We start from the raw sequence: 17,757 nt of genomic DNA, 5'->3' as shown, positions 1-17,757 counted from the left end.
CTTCGGCAAAATAGTTGAAAAAAAATGGGTTTGTTATGTGAAGAGAACTAGTCTGATTAGAGCCAGAAATGGGAAGCCAAAGAGCAAGGGTTTGGTGTTCTGATCCAGCACTGACCAAGGAAAAGAGAAAGCCCAGCCAGTGTGGTTCAGTGATTGGGCATCGACCTATAAACCAGGAGGTCATAGTTTGATTCCTGGTCAGGGCAAATGCCTGGGCATTAGGATAATTAATAGTATAAATGAAAATACAACTGTTTCCTAACACAATCCAAGACTGGCTCAATCCCCAATGTCGGGTGTGCAGGAGGATGCCACTCAGTGATTCTCTCTCATCATTGATGTTTCTCTTTCTCTCCCTTTCTTTCTGAAATCAATGAAAATAAATAATGAAATAAGACCAAGACCAAGGAAAAGAGAACAATTCCATTGGGTAGACAAAGGAATCTGGTGGGGGCTTCTGTGCAGCAGGGCCAAGGAAACAGCTCTCAAAGCTATTTGAGGCCCTCTGCTAAAAAAGCTCCTCATTAGCAATCTTGGTCCCATATGCTTTGACCCCAGGAAAGAAGTGTCCAAGACAGTCAGGGAGAGTGTAAAAAAAATAGTGTAAACCTAAAAGTATAAACAAATTAAATGGCACTCTGGCGACTACGTGAGCCTATACAAAAGCCTAATGGCTCTTAGGTGGCATGGCAAAATCAAATTTATGGGAGGGGACCCAGACCTGGAATCAGGATGTCCCACCAAGACACTGACCCCTCTGAGCCCCTGGGCTCCATTACCAAGCTTCCTTGGCCATTTCTTACTTGGCTTTCAAACTTCAACAATATAAAGATGAATTTTCTTTTAAAGCAATATGTAATTAGAGAATTTAAAAAATTTTTGATGAAAGCACATGAATCTCTGAAGTGCAAAGAATATTATAATAAAACCATTCTAGGAATATAGGTTTAAAGCCATCTCTGAAATCATCTTGCTTTAAAATTTTGTTAATATGACCCTTAATGAATTTGATAATCTGAATAGTTCCAAATATAAATTTATTCACTTATTATTCCAATTCCTATAATAAATAGTTTAAAGTTCCTGTTATAAACATTTTATTTTTTATCCCCTTTTTCTTTTTTTTTAAAACAAGTTTGAAAAATCAAGCATTTGTTTCCTTTTAAAATACCTTTCTTGAATATCAGGTTAATGACTATAAACATCCACATCCAAAGCATTTTAAGTTAAAGGCAAAAACTTGAAATCATTGTCAAATAATGTTTACTTAGACTATATGATAAATTCCACTCAATGACTTTTCCATTTACTGTAGCTAGTAGAATTATAAACACATTTACCTCAATGATATTAATGATAAGTGCGTTCAACAGGTTACACCAACCCAAGCTTTCCTTTAGACAAAAATATGCTTTCTCATTATTACAATTTTAACAAAACCACTTTTTAAAATCCACTCACTAAATGCGAACCATGTTTGTTTCAGTTGTAAGTACATGCTTATATCAGTCTGAATTCCGAGGTCATATATAGTTAAGTGAGAATTGGGGCGTTCCTGAAGATTCCTGTATTGCTGGTAACAGTGCCATATTCCTTGAAAAAGATGGAAAAAAAGACTAATATAAAATGTTATTTTCTGAAACATAAGTTATACACTTACAACACATCTACATGTATTTGATCAGCATGGTTATTTCTACAAAGGCAAGATTCATATTTATATAGTAAATATTTTATGTTGGTCTAATAGTCTAAATATGCTACTATATTCAATATCAGACTTTTCTGTGTTTGTTTGGATGACTGTGGCAACATTTGGCTTTAAATGTCCTATTGACTAGAAACAACCTTAATGCCCATCAGTAGGGACTGGTTAAATAAGTTATGGTATAGTTGTACAGTGGAATACCATATTCCCGTATAAAGAGGAGAAAGTCTAATGATATTAAATAATTTCTGTGATCTTTTGTTAGGTGAAAAGAACAAGGTACAAAATGACAAAATGTCTGCTATAACTTGTATAATAAGAACAATTTATATATATTTTTTTCTTGTACACACATAAAGTCTCTCTGGAAGGATACACAGAAATATAATATTTTTTGCTTGCAGGAAGAGAAATTTAGTGACCACAGAATAGAATGAGAAGGAAAATTTTCACTGTATAAACTTTATACTTTTTGAACTCTGAAGCATGTGAATATATAATCAACCTAAAAGGCAAATTTAAAAATTCATTCAAATTAAAAAAAAAAGCCCTTTTCAAATTTTTTTGATAGTGAAGTCATGTCTTTATGGAACATCTAAAGCATATTCTTATCAAAGTTTGTGTCTAGGCAAGGCAAACAGGGACTAACCATATTTTCTCCCAAACTCTCTATTTTAGACTCTATAATGACTTCTTTTTAAAAATTTCTTTATTGATTAAGGTATTTCATATGTGTCCTCATCCCCCCCATTGCTCCCCTAACCCCTGCACTCATGCCCTCACCTCCCTGATGTCTGTGGCCATTGGTTAGGTGTATATGCATGCATACAAGTCTTTTGGTTGATCTCTCCCCCTTATCCCTCCCCTCCCCTACCTTACCTCTGAGGTTTAAATGGTCTAGATAAAGTGGCAGTAAAAAGAAAATAGAGTTAAGAGGTCCACTAATTTTAATGACCACTGGGTCTGGATTAGGTCCCCTGGAAATGTCCCAGAAATAATGGGGGGGGGGAGGGACACCACACACAGCTTTTTGAACCTCTAATTATAAACAGATCTTTTTTTTTTTTGTAGATATAAAGTGAAGGGGAGAGAGAGATAAGACTAGACTAGAAAGTGAACTAAGTAGAACTTTTCAAAATAAAATAATTAATTGTTAGATTAAAATTAAATTGATAAATTAAATAGCAAATTAGATTAATGAACTGAAATTACCCAAAATAGAGCAGACTGTGGCACAGGGACAAAATATGATCATGTGCTAAGAGGGATAGACAATAGCTTGAGTAGGCCCTAATATATATCAGTCATATTTGAAAGTTATTGGGTGAAAATTTTCTAGAACTGATGAAATATATAAATTCATAGATATAAGAAGCTCTAATTATACCAAGGAGAGTAAGGAAAGAGACATCCATATCTAGTCATACATTCTTTTATTATTTTCTAAAATATATTTTTATTTATTTTTAGAGAGAGAGGAAGGGAGATGGATAGAGAGATAGAAGGATTGATGAGAAAGGAACATTGTCGATTGGCTGCCTCCTGCACCCCTCTATTGGGAATCAAGCCCACAAACTGGGCATTTGCCCTGACCAGGAATCGAACCAGTGACCTCTTGGTTCCTGGACTGACACTCAAGCTTTGAACCACACCAACCGGGCTGGGGCATACATTCTTTTATTTGTTCATTTAACAAATGTCAATTGAGCAGCTACAGTGCAGTGTCACTATTCTAAGCTTTGACGATAAACAGACAAAGTAAACAGACAAAGGTTCTTGCTAGCCTGAGGCTTACAGCTTAAGTGATTATCTATTAGAAAGTGATATTTGCTATGGGAAAAGAAAAAGTAAAAGAGGTACAGGGGTGATTGAGAGTATCCTGATAGGACAGGAGTACAAATTGGAATATTAGTAAGGTAGACATTTTAAAAAGAGATATGAGAAAACACTTGAAGGGGGCAATGGAATTAGCCATTGGAAATAAGGGACAAGTTCCAAATAGTGAGTATAGCTAGAGCAAAGGCCCAAAGGTAGGAGTGTGTTAAAGAAATGGCTAGAAGGCTGGTGTGGATGGGTGTTCTGAGTAAAGGGAGAATAGCAGGAGATGAAGTCATAGAATTTTTGGACAGCCAGAGACTTACAGATTTTATTTTCCTTAGGGGATTTCCTTTATTTCCTGTAAGCTCATAAAAATAATACACTATATAAAACAATCTATACTAACTAGAGGCCCAGTGTATGAAATTCAAGCACTCAGGGGAGAATGGGGTCCCTCAGCCCAGTCTGCACCCTCTCGCAGTTCGGGAGACTCAGGGGATGTCCGACTGCTGGCTTAGGCCCATTCCCGTTAAGCCAGCAGTTGGACATCCTTAGCTGTGCTTGCCAGCTGTGAACCTGGCTTCTGGTGCACTGACCACCAGGGGGCAGCTCCTGCATTGAGCATTTGCCCTCTGGTGGTCAGTACGCATCATAGTGACCGGTCCTTCCACCATTTGGTCAATTTACATATTAGCCTTTTATTATATAGGACTAGAGGCCCAGGACACAAAAATTTGTGCACTCGTGGGGAGGGGGTCCCTCAGCCCGGCCTGCGCCCATTTGCAGTCCAGGACCCCTTGGGGGATGACCACCTGTAGACTTAGGCCCACTCCCAGGGGGATCAGGCCTAAGCTTGCAGTCAGACATCCTTCTGGTAGCCAGGGACCCCTCAGGGGATGTCCAAATAAAGGCTTAGGCCCCCAAGGGATCAGGCCTAAACCGTTAGTTGGACATTCTTAGTGCTGCCACGAGGTGGGAGAGGCTCCTGCCACCACCTCTGTGCTGGCCAGCCATGAGCCAGCTTCTGGCTGAGTGGCACTCCCCATACGGAAGTTCACTGACCACCAGGGGGCAGCTCCTGCATTGAGCGTCTGCCCCCTGGTGGCCAGTTAGCACCATAGCAACTGGCCAAGATTTGTTCATGTAATGCAGATACATTTTAATTAATATTTTATTAACTTTTTATTGTTTTAATATTTTAATTTGAAATAATCTCATACATGTAAAAAAACTATAAAATACTACAGCATATCATATGTGTCCTTCACCCAATTTCTTAGGCGTTAATAATTTAAACATAACCATTATACAACTAACGGAATTTGGAATATATTTTTCTTATAATCTCTTTAATGTTACTTAATCCATTTACTTTGTTTTTGTTAATCTTCACCCAAGGATATTTTTCCATTGAATTTTAGAGAGAGTGAAGGGAAAGGGAGAGACACATTGATTGGTTGCCTCTTGCACATGCTCTGATAGGGACTGGGGGGTCAAGCCAGCAACTGAGGTACATGCCCTTGACTGGAATCTAATCTGGGACCTTTCAGTCCAAGGGCTAATGCTGTATCCACTGAGAAAAACAGGCTGCAGCTTAATTCATTTACTTTTAATCTATATGTGTCTTTATATTTAAAGTGGGTTTTGTTTTTGATTCACCCTCATAATCTGTCTTTTAATTGGTGCATTACTGATAGAGTTACTGCCATATCTGGTGGCTTCTGGGGCTTCCGGGGCTCACCAACAGCCTGGGACCAGATCAGGTCCCGGGTGGCAAGGCAGGCGGCTCCTGGGGCTTGAGGGGCGGGCGTGCCTGGGGCCGGGGATGGATCCAGTCCCAGGTGACAGGCAAGTGGCTTATGGGGTCATCCACAGGGGCCTGGATGGCGGCTGGGGCTGGCGGCTGGCGCTGTCCCACCCTGCCTACAGTATGCAAAATTAACTGCCATCTTTGTTGGAGGTTAATTTGCATAACTCACTGATTAGCCCATGGGAGGCATAGCGAAGGTATGGTCAATTACCATGTTAGGCTATTATTAGATAGGATAATAGAGGAATATGCAAATTGTCCAGGACACCATCACAGTAACAATGACTAAACAGCAGGCTGTGTAGGGCGACAAGGCCGGCATGGGGGTTAGTGAGGGAAGACCAAACAACTGAACAGCAGGCTGCGTGGGGTGACCAGGCCAGCAGGGGTGTTAGTGAGGGACGACCAAACTATTGAATAGCAGGCTGCATGGGGCATCCAGGCCAGCGGGGGTGGGGGGAGGAGTTGGGGGCAACCAGGCCAGCAGCGGGAGAAGTTACGGGAGATCAGGCCAGGAAGCAGAGGTGGTTAGGGGTGGTCAGGCTGGCAGGGGGGTGCAGTTAGTGGTGATCTGGCAGGCAGGCAGGTGAGCAGTTAGGAGTCAGCAGTCCTGGATTGTGAGAGGGATGTCTGACTGCCAGTTTAGGCCCTATACTGGGGATCAAGCCTACACCGGCAGTCGGACATCCCCCAAGGGGTCCCAGATTGGAGAGGGTGCAGGCTGGGCTGAGGGTACCCCTCAGCCTCATGCACAAATTTTGTGCACTGGTCCTCTAGTATAATATGATTTTTATGCCATTATTTCATAGCAAGAGAGACTTTTAAACTATTTAGTTCCTTCATAATGGTGGATGTGAGTCTCGGAAGTGTTTTCCTATTTCTTTTTCTATGGCTTTATTGCTTTACTTTCTCTCTCTCTCTCTCTCTCTCTCGCTATTTCTCTCTCTCTCTCTCGCTATTTCTATCTCCATCTCTCTCTCTCTCTCTCTCTCTCTCTCTCTCTCAAGGTATGACCCCCTAGGCTTTAATCCTCCTTCCTCAGTAATATTCATGCACAGTAACAACAACCAATATTATTGATTGAATAATTGCTATGTGCTAGGCAGTTTTCTAAGTACTTTATGTACACTATTTTATTTAATACAGATTCCTTTTATATAGATGCAAAAACTAAAAATTAGAGAGACTATGTACTTGCAGAGTTCACATAGTTAACATGTAATGAATCTGGAATTGTGCCTTTTTCAATCTCCAAATCAGTGCTTATAATAATGTTGTTATATGGCCTCTCCTGTGTAATTCTTAATTTGTTCTGGCCAATGAGAATTGTTCCTCTGCTATTCATAAGCACTTGCCCAGAAATAGCCTGGCTTATTCTCTGGTCAGTATGACACATCCACATTATTCTCCATCCCAGCAAAACGGACTGCTGTCAGTAGGAAATTGTTGGTTTCCTATGATATATTGACAGTTGATTTACTGAGATAGTAACAGATGTCAGTTACATACTGTCTTACTTACACTTCCCAATCTAGTTGGACATTTCTCCACCCAATGAATAGCTTCAAGCTTACTTGCAACACCATTAATTGCTGGGTTAGCACTACCTAGGGAGTCAATAGAGAGCTAAAATTGGTTGTTTTCCCTGCACTTTTTATATATTGACCATCTTTCTCCCTGTTGTCATTGCCAAACTTGGACTCTCGCCAATTTCAGATTTTTCTTGCTTGTTAAGACAAGTCAGTGAAATCAATAGCAAACTTTACTGGCCTTCACTTCCTGATGATAATAAAAGGGTGATTGAATCACACGCTCAGACTCTATGTTGGCAAAGAGCAGAGGTTACTTTGAGCTCCAAGCAGAAACACAAAAAAGGCTTTTAAACAAAAGGCTTTCTGGGGAATTTCTGATGAAGGGACAGCAGGTCTTCCATCAAACTGACCCACCTGTTCATGGGCATCTATCTGCACAGCAGGAGCAGATAGGGAACACACAAAGAGACTCAAATGATTAGAACCTCACTGAGGATAAAGAGGAGGATAGTAGCAGTAGAGTGCTTACTGTGTTCCAGGCACTGTTCTGAGAGCTTTATACTCATTGTCTCATTTAGTCCTCACAATCTTGTGAAATGGAGATATCATTGCAACGATGGTATGGCTAAGGAAACTGGGTCTTATAATAATTAAGAAACTTTTCCAGAGTTCCCCAGTTATACATATGGATCTGGGATTAGAACTCAGGCTACCTACTGGACCTGGGGATTCTACAGCATTCTTCTTTTTCAATTACAGTTAACATTCAATATTATTTTATACTAGGGGCCTGGCGCACAAAATTCATGCACTTGGAGGGGGGGGGGCGTCTTTCAGCTTGGCCTGCGCCCTCTTTCAGTCCAGGAGCCTCGTGATTGATTGCCTCACAGAGGGAGGCCCCACCCACCGTCGCCAGCAGGGTAGCCTGGGCCTCCCTCTGTGGGGGATCATGAGGCGATGGTGGGGGCCCCCCAACCAATCACATCGCACCCTCCTTGGCAGCGGCAGTCAGTGCTGGGTCACTGCAGCACCGGCAACCCAGGAGGGACCCAGAGGTCAGCAGTTCAGCCTGCTTGCCAGTCCCTGACCACCTGAGCCTGCTCCGCATGCAGCCTGGCATTCAGTTGTCTGTTCAGTCATTTTGAACGTTACAAACCCTGTCTCTTTATATATTACGATTAGTTTCCAGTCTACAGCATAGTGGTTAAGATATTTATAAAATTTATGAAGTGATCCCCCTGATAAGTGTAGTACCCACTTGGTGCCATGCATAGTTATTATAATATTATTTACTATATTCCCTGTGTTGTACTTTATATTCCCATGACTGTTCTGTAACTACCAGTTTGTATATCTTAACTCTTCACCTTCTTCACAAAGCTCCCCGACCTCCCACCTCAACCATTGGTTTTCCATAACTATGAGTCTGTTTCTGTTTTGTTTGTTTGCTTATTTTGTTCTTTAGATTCCACATATAAGTGAAATTATATGGCATTTGTCTTTCTCTGTCTGATTTATTTCACCTAGTGTAATACCCTCTATGTCCATCCATGTTGTCACAAATAGTAAAATTTCATTCTTTTTTATGGCCAAGTAATATCCCATTGTATACATGTATCACATCTTATTTATCCAAACATCTATTAATAGCCATTTAGGTTGCTTCCATATCATTGTAAATAATGCTTTAATGAACACAGGGATGCATATATCTTTTCAAATTAGTGTTTTGGATTTCTTCAGATAAATATCCAGAAGTGGAATTGCTGGGTCCTAAGGTTCAACCGCTTCCTTATACTGATATGTGTAAAACTTTTCTTCTTTGAGTGACAGAAACAGGAAATTGTTATTTTGGTGTCTGCTACCATAAACTGCTTTTCAATTCAAATGGTGTTGTAGGAGAAATTTTTCTTTTGAATAGAAACCTCCCAAGCATTCATATATTGGCCCATGCATTTATTAGAGGACTGAAAGAAAGCTGTCATGAGTGTCATACTATTCCTTGGGAGAGACTTTGACACTTATTTTTTAATGTCACATTGTACTGCTTTTGGAGGGATTGAGTCAGTGGTTAGATTTTAACCTTGAAATAAAGTTAACTCTATATCTAATAAGTGTAATTCAGAATACCTGACTCTAGAGCAGTGGTTCTCAACCTATAGGTTGCGACCCCTTTCGTGGTTGAACGACCTTTTCACAAGGGTCACCTAAGACCATCCAGCATATCAGATATTTACATTATGATTCATAATAGTAGCAACATTACAGTTATGAATTAGCAACAAAAATAATTTTATGGTTGGGTCACAATATGAGGAACTGTATTTTTTTTTGTAAAAGAAACCTTTTAGGTATTTTTTTAAAAATATATTTTATTGATTTTTTACAGAGAGGAAGTGAGAGATATAGAAAGATTGAAACATCGATCAGCTGCCTCCTGCACATCTCCTACTGGGGATGTGCCCGCAACCCAGGTACATGCCCTTGACCGGAATCGAACCTGGGACCCTTCAGTCCGCAAGCCGATGCTCTATCCACTGAGCCAAACCGGTTTCGGCGAGGGACTGTATTTAAAAGGCCAGAAGGTTGAGAACCACTGCTCTAGAAAAAGATGCCTCATGATGGTGTGCTGGCCAATTATTAAAATGTGTGACAGTGCCTGGATTAAAGGTACTAAATTGAAAGGGAAAACTAGATCACACTTCTGTAACTATGCAGATGTGGGCTTTGATCAAATAGAAAAATTAAAGGAATAAAATAAATTGTCTGAAATGTTTTTCATTAACCTAAGAGGGATCTTTTTATTTCCTTCTTAATACCCACGAGACATGGCACCAAAGGCTGCTAGTGATAAAGGGTAGAACATGTTAAAAACACTACACTTTTTTTTTAAGATAAAGAAGAATGCTGGCGAAGATGTGAAGAAGAGGAATCCTCGTGCACTGCTGGTGGGAATGCAGACTGGTGCAGCCACTATGGAAAATAGTATGGCGTTTCCTCAAAAAATTATAAATGGAACTCCCATTTGACCCAATAATCCCACTATATCCCAAGAAATCAGAAAGGACATATGCACGCCTATGTTCATAGCAGCACAATTTGCCATAGCTAAGATTTGGAAACAGCCTAAGTGCCCATCAGCAGATGAGTGGATTAGAAAACTGTGGTACATCTACACAATGGAATACTATGCTGTGGTAAAAAAGAAGGAACTCTTACCATTCACAACATAATGGATGGACATGGAAAGCATTTTGCTAAGTGAAATAAGGCAGTTGGAGAAAGAAAATATCACATGATCTCACTCACATTTGTGGAATATAATGAACAACATAAACTGATTAACAAAATAGACCCAGAGACAGAGAAGCATTAAACAGACCGTTAAACTTCAGAGGGAAGGCGGGGGGGGGGCAGGGAAGGACGTAAGAAGATCAACCAAAGGACTTGTATGCATGCATATAAGCATAACCAATGGACACAGACACTAGGGCGGTGAGGGCATGTGCTGGGTGGGTGCGGGTGGCCGAGAAGAGGTCAATGGGGGGAAAAGGAGACATGTATAATACTATATGTAATACTTTAAACAATAAAGAATTTAAAAAAAATAAAGAAGAAAAAAGTTATAGAGAAAAATATATGCAAACTTAAGTAATATTTCTCAATTTAACACTTTTGAGGGAAGCAAAGGATAAATATTCACTGCAAGAAAATAGTTTTTGGCAATTGATAATGGCAACTGGAAAGAAAAAGGTAATTTTGATATTTGGTGACCTTATGAGGGGTGATACCTACCATAGCCTATAATTCCAAGCACACCCAATACGAAGATCCAGAAGAGGAATCCAGCTATGAACCTCAGGAGTAGTAGAAACAGCCAACTGAGGAGCATGGCGATTGTCAGGCCACTAGTGGAAAAAACACAACACAATCACAGGGTCAAGTGTGCTAACGATGACATAATGAAAATAGCAAGAAAACACTTTTATTCTATTCAAAATAATTTTCAGATCATTTTTTTTTTACCTAGCTATAGAAACATTTGTAATGTTTAAAAGCACAAACAATGGTTTCTGGTAAGCCTTTATATGAAAGAGTGGGACCATCAGGAATTTATACATGACTCATCTTCCTGTGCCTAGGTAAACTCAAGCTTGGTATCAATCATTGTTGATGGAAAAACACAATTCCTCCAACCTACAATTTGGCCTGTCTGCCACAGTTGCCATGTTCTATTTCTTTTTTCTTCACACCTACCCACTGTGTTGTTCTACCTACCTGGATACCTTATGGAAACCTTATGCAATACAACTGTCTAGTAGTCAGGAAAGAGTCTTAGGACAGGAAGACAGTAAAACTAACTGCCCTGCACAGATCCTGAGCTCATAATTTTGTAGTCATTTTCACTATGGTCTATTATGTCTAAGAGTATGTAATATCTGACATCACAGACATCTAGCTCAGGTCCCCAGTGATCTGGAGGACACTAGTGGGAGCCATCTAAAGGCTTGTAGGTCACCTAGGTCATGTGATGGTATCAAGCAACCAGTGGCATGACTAGTTTCCTTCTGTTTTAATTTCTCCCTGGAGTTTGAGTGAGCTAGTAGAGATACTTCTTGGCCCCCAATATACCCAGATTAATTTCATAAAAGGTAACCCATTAAGATTAGAAATTTGGCTGATGCTTCTATTAAAAACTGATATTTTTGGTGCTATCAGCAAGTTTCCAAACATAGCAACAGGCAGAGCCTGGTGCATTGATCGACTTTATTACCTACAAGTGTTATCTTCACAAACAAAAATCTTAATAATAATTACGTTACTGCACAGACAACAGCATGGTCTCAGAGTAGTTCCCCAGGTCCTAGTCTTGCAGAACGTTCCCTATGCTTTTAACCTCTGAAGCCATTTCCTTTTAAAAATTACAGATACTTTAATGCTTCTATTCAATTGAAACATTATTCTGTGGCATAGTCCACGAGGAATATTCAAAAAGGCTGGGAGGAGAGGGGAAAGAAACACAGATGTTTATTCTGTGTATTTTAAATTCCTGTATAAAAATTCTAAGTGAATGAATTAAGTCACAGTGTATCACTCTTTGGCTTGATAGTCATTAAACAGATGAGAGCAGAAGAGCTGAAACTAAAGGGAGGTGTTTACGCTCTACTGGTATGAGTGGGGCCAGGGTAGTGAAGAGGGTTCCAGTGTGTGTGCCGGGAGTGAGGTGGACAAGAGAGTCTATCGGAATGTATACCTTCCAGACAAGAGTGAAAAAAGAAACATGGACATCATCTAGTGATATTTGGGCCTGATGACAGGTGAAGCAGTTTAACTACTATCAAGTATAGACTATAATCTCTGCTATGGAGATATATCCTGAAATCATAATACGCTCTGACAATAATTACTGCAAGTGTTTAACACAAAGCACCGAAATGAGTAAAATCTCAGAAAATTAGTTTTACAGATCTAAAATTACTAGTATTTTATACACCATACAATTTGACTTTAGTAAGCACATTATAAATATATCTATGTTGTTCCCTTAGCATTTTTATAAATGTTGCTTAAACTGATATTTTCAATGCGCTTTCTGTGTTCCAAGAACCATAATAGGAGTTAGGAAAACAAAGATGAGTTAGACATAATTACCATGGTAAACAGTTCACAGTTTATCAGAGGTGAAGAGCCAAGTAAATAAAACACAAAATGGTAGGTACTATATATAAGATAGGTATGCATGTGTATGTGTATTTAGGTATGTACACACACACACACACACACACAATGGTTATAAAGAACACAGAAAGTGCAGTAAATATATCTGCAGAAGTCAAGTAAGACTTCGTAAGTGACAAAAAAGCTGATTTAAAATAATGAGATAAAGTTGCCTAGGCAGTGGTTGGCAAACTCATTAGTCAACAGAGCCAAATATCAACAGTACTTCTTCAAAATAGACTTGCCCAGACCGAAAACCGACTTCTGCGCATGGGCCACGAAGTTTCAATCGCACTGTGCTAGCGCCCGCACGTGGTATTTTGTGGAAGAGCCACACTCAAGGGGCCAAAGAGCCGCACGTGGCTTGCGAGTTGCAGTTTGCCGACCCTGGGCTAGGGCATCAAGAAAGATAATGCTAGGAAAGAGAACAGAATGTGCAAAAACATGGGAGTTTGGCAGTCTAGGAATGCTATTTAATGTGTGTAGACTATAGGGTTCTTCGAAAAGTCTGGGTGGCGATGAACCTGGGAAATTAAGTTGGACTAGGTTGCAAATGGCCTTGTAAGTATCTAAAGAAGTCTTCACTTTATTCTTTGATCAGTAGGCAACCATAGATGCTTTTAAGACACAAGAAGGTGACAAAACAGCTAGAAGGTGACACAATGTCCTTAGCTATATCAAACACATGTACCACTCCAATAGTGGGACTGCATTTTCAGGACTGCAAATCTTATGTCTGAAAATTTTGAATTTCTTCATATTTTTTTCAGCTCCTCCTAAGTACAGTGACCTTTGTGGATGATGATAACAAACATTATGTGGAAGGGATGTGTTAAAAAATAAGAATGATCCCTTGGAAGTCAAGAAAGGACAAGTGACAAAGTAGGCCAGAGAAATAACACTGCATCCACCAAAACATGTGATGAGAAGCCAACGTATCAGATGCTGTCCCCATGTAACGTAAAGTATCTGTATCTTAATGAATATAATTAAACTTTATACCCTGATAATTTCCTCTTAACACTGGGCATATTTCCAAATATCTTTGTCCTAATTTTATTCTATAGGAAAAAACAAAATGGCAGGAACTGAGGTCTGAGTCAACCTTGAATTCACGAATATATTGGGAATTTGAAAAAAAGAGTTTCACCAAGATAAGATCAGAATCGGGTTGGGGAAAAAACATCTATATTTTTACTTACATGAGAATCCAATACCAACTTGTTGCATAGTCTTCAAACACTTTCACTGCAAATGCCTTTGCATCGAGGACTTTATTGATATTTCTGAATTCAAAGAAGGGAAAAAAATCAATATTCTTATTATGATAAAAGGAATTTTGCAAGCTGCTGTTCAGAGCATATTTTTAGAAACCATTTATCAGTAGTGACTCCTAGACACAACAGTTCATGAGATGTCTCTTTGGTAAACCTACAAAGGCGGCTGTATCTATACACAGAGAGTCATGGCTTTCAAATATGGTGAGCAGATCCTTTTGACATATGTGACATGCCTAATATTGCAGAAGCCTCACCATGTGAAATAAATTTACATGTAAAGATCAGCTTTTAACTTACAAGATCCATAGAGTCAAGAATAACCATCATCTTTAACTCACCTAAAACTCCGAGAACTCCGTAACAATCGGCACATACAGAAAAGTGCACAAATCATTAGTGTAGAGGGCCCCTGGGAAGGCACATGGGCATTTTCTCTAATAACTGTCAGCTGAATTCAGGGCTACAGGCAGAGCCATGCCCTGGATACACATCTTACCAAAAAGGCAGAAGAGTTCTCAGCGTGACTTTCATCTTAGCCCAGGTGTTGGGGAGTGGGTTTTATGTAAATCCAGCCACGCACCAGGAATGAGTAGGACTTGCCCTGAACTGATGTTGCTTCTTGGTATTGCGGTATAAAATAAACACGTGATTCTAGCACTGGACCCCTGTCCCTGTCTCTGTCTCTCGGTCAGAAGAGGACAGCGGTCCCACCCAGTCCTAGCTTTTTCTTCCATCTTTCTGTCTTGTCTCTTTCTTTCATATTTCTCAAATCCTCAGCTGTCTCTACTCAAATAACCAGACCACTCTCTTTACGTGCTGGACGCGGAAAAGAGAGACCCCACCATACATTAGTGTCCAATTTGATGAAATGATCAAAGTGAACACATGTAAGCAACTACAATTATATCACCCCTTTTCCATTGTACCCCAATTACAATACCTTTCCCCTTTCCCTAAAGCAGGGGTGGGGAACATCGGGCCCACGGTCCATGTAAGTCCCGCAAATCATTTGATCTGGCCCTGCCAAGGCATTAGGGGCGAGTTAATTAAATGTTTGACCAAATATAGCAGGCTAAGTTTTAAGTTGATAATTTTGTATGGCCCGCGAATGATGTTATAAAAATCCAAATGGCCCTTGGCAGAAAAAAGGTTCCCCTCCCTGCCTAAAATAACCACAATCCTGATTTTTGTGATGATAATTTCCTAGTTTCCTTTTGAATTTTTCCGCTTATATTTGCATCACAGGGTAATTTAATTTACTGGTACTTGTTTTTGAATTTTCTTTTATTAATGGAATTGTACTTGTATTATTCCACAAAGCTTTCTATTTGCGAAATTTGTCCATGTTGCTATTATAGTCTCAACATGCAGATACTGTACTATTCTATTAGGAATGCTAAATGTCCTTTAAGAAAGAAATTAAATTTTAGAATACCTTTATTTTTCATTCAACAACTGAGCAATGCAATGATACTCTGTGTGTGTACATTTGTGAGCACATGTGTGTGTGCACCCTGGGAATTATATTTTCCAATGTGGAGCACTGTGATGTGTGCAGCCAATGGAAACAGTAAATTCAGTTCATTGTAGTTAGTATGCAGACATTTGAGACAGTATTGAAACAGCACTGTCAGGCTGTCTCACCTTTCTTAAGGCCCCATCCCTTAAAAACATTTGGTAGCTTTATTATTTCAGTCTTATTTCTTTAAATGATGCTTTTAAAAGCATGGATTTCCTAAAATGATGTTCATTTAAAAAGCAAGTTATATGATGATCTTTTGGTACATTTTCTGATGTCTCCTTTCTATACCTGTTGATAATGAAAGATTTACCCAATTTGAAAATCATGATTGGTCTTTCTAATTCTTCTGGTTTCTCCTTTAGTTGCTTTTCTTAATGAACACAGACCAAGCTCTCCAATCCACCGTGACATGTATATTTCATAATACATAATTCTTCCTGTATTAGACTGTTAACCTAATGGAAGCTTTAGTTTGGGGTACAAAAATGGGAAGCATCAAAAATAAAAATGGGAATAGAAACAAGCATACTTTGCAGCTGCCCTGAGTTCTACAGCATTTCTTATATGCCCTTTCCCATCTTCGAATGTGGTCTTATTTCCTACTGTTAACGTGCCATTTTTAGTAGAGAAGTCAGGGAAACACCTCCGGAGAACTGTAAAAATAAATGAAAATTATGGTAATCACTTTTCTACCTCCTACATGATGTCCTCCCTTTGTTAAGTTTTCTGTTATTTATAACCAAGTTCTTGCTAGACAATGTATAATTGCTACTGCGCAATTATAATTGCCCATTATTTTATGATCAGAAAATTGCCTGATTGTTATAAGACACATGGAAAGCAAATATGCTGACAATCTGAAGCTACATTCTAAACTTGATTATTTTATACATGGTACATTCATCAAGTAAGATACACAGCACAGGTTTTAAAAGAGGAACTCTGATACTGTCGCTCTCATGTAAACAGTTTTTAAAAGGCTACATTTATTTCTATGACTCAATGAGTTTAGTTTTGTTATTTAAAAAAACAAAAAACACCAACTTAGACACTCCTTGAGTGAAACCTTGGAAATTAGAGATTAGTGAATAATTTCTTGGAAAAGAAAAACTTTCAGTATTACTAAGACAGCTATATTTTAATTTGTAAACCTTCAATAATTTTCTACCTTTCTCATTTACATGGTTTTTCTTGAGGGGCTGGAAATGGAAACACTGAAGCTAACAAAAATGACTCACTACAAAAGTGACCTCTGGTTTGACCATTATTAGCACAGTTTCTGGGAAGGGTTATTAACTCATTGTTCAACCTCCTATATGATTATTTTGATTAAATAGAATCCTTGCCCCTTTACAAGTCTTTATTGATAAAAATATGTTTAAATCCCAATTTTAAATGAAGTGGGAAAAGAAATTTAAAAATGGATACTTTTCATATTTTTTCTTATAAGAAGCATGTTGGCTCATAAGCCTGGCTGGGGGCTTCCTGGGTGTAAATCCAAAAGGAGCCCCGATATGAGGAGGGCAAGGAGAGAATGAAGAAAAGTCAGAAGACTCCAGACTGTAGGTGGCAGGTTTAGTTGGCAAGGGGATTCACGAGGCTTGCTGTGGGCAGCTGCAAGGAGAGTAGATTTTTGTACTCACCTGCCAAATGTATAAAAAATATAATATACTAGAGGCCCAGTGCATGAAATTTGTGCACGGTGGGGCAGGGGAGCCCTCAGCCTGGCCTTCACTGTCTTGAAATCCAGGACCCTTCAGAGGATGTCTGACTATGAGATCAGGCCTAAACCGGCAGTGGGATATCCCATAGCCTAATTAGCATATTACCCTTTTATTAGTATAGATATAAATATATAAAGATTAATATGCTAATTAGACCGGACATCTTCTGATGTTCTTCCAGACATCCTTCCAAACAAAGCCACAGTGGCTGCAAGGGCTGAGGGCCAGCAGCCGTAGTGGCTGTGAGGGCCGGTCCAGCGCCATGGTCCCTTTTGCAGAGGCCACAGGAGAAGGCACCGCAAAAGAAGGCAGAAGGGAGAAGGCAGTGCCATAGGTAAAGGGAGAAAGGAGAAGTCCGGAGCCATGTGAGAAGGCAGACGGGAAAAGGTGGCAGTTAGGCAGTTAGTGGGATCAGGCCAGGAGGGGAGAGCAATTAGGCAGTTAGGGGGATCAGGCTGGCAGGGGAGAGAGTTAGGGGGATCAGGCCAGCAGGGGAAAGCAGTTAGGCAGTTAGGGGGTTTAGGCTGCCAGTGGAGAGCACTTAGGGGAATCAGGCTGGCAGGGGAGAGTAGTTAGGGAGATTAGGCCGGCAGGGGAGAGCAGTTAGGCCATTAGAGAGATTGGGCTGGCAGGGGGGCGGTTGTG

The 17,757-nt window shown here is 39.8% G+C and overlaps 1 protein-coding gene across 1 annotated transcript in view; it reads right to left on the bottom strand.

Moving 5' to 3' along the window:
- Nucleotides 1-17,757, bottom strand: part of SLC44A5 (solute carrier family 44 member 5) — a 152,260-nt gene that overhangs the window by 27,837 nt on the left and 106,666 nt on the right. The window contains exons 9-12 of the mRNA XM_015571888.1: nt 15,918-16,041; nt 13,789-13,872; nt 10,664-10,776; nt 1,462-1,593 (exon numbers count right to left, since the gene is read on the bottom strand). Of these exons, the coding sequence (XP_015427374.1) occupies nt 1,462-1,593; nt 10,664-10,776; nt 13,789-13,872; nt 15,918-16,041 (453 nt within the window). The remainder of the gene's footprint in view (nt 1-1,461; nt 1,594-10,663; nt 10,777-13,788; nt 13,873-15,917; nt 16,042-17,757) is intronic.

Source organism: Myotis davidii, unplaced genomic scaffold, assembly GCF_000327345.1.
Source record: "Myotis davidii unplaced genomic scaffold, ASM32734v1 scaffold128, whole genome shotgun sequence".
NCBI classification, from domain to species: Eukaryota; Metazoa; Chordata; class Mammalia; order Chiroptera; family Vespertilionidae; genus Myotis; species Myotis davidii.
This window is presented reverse-complemented; position numbering and strand designations above follow the sequence as displayed.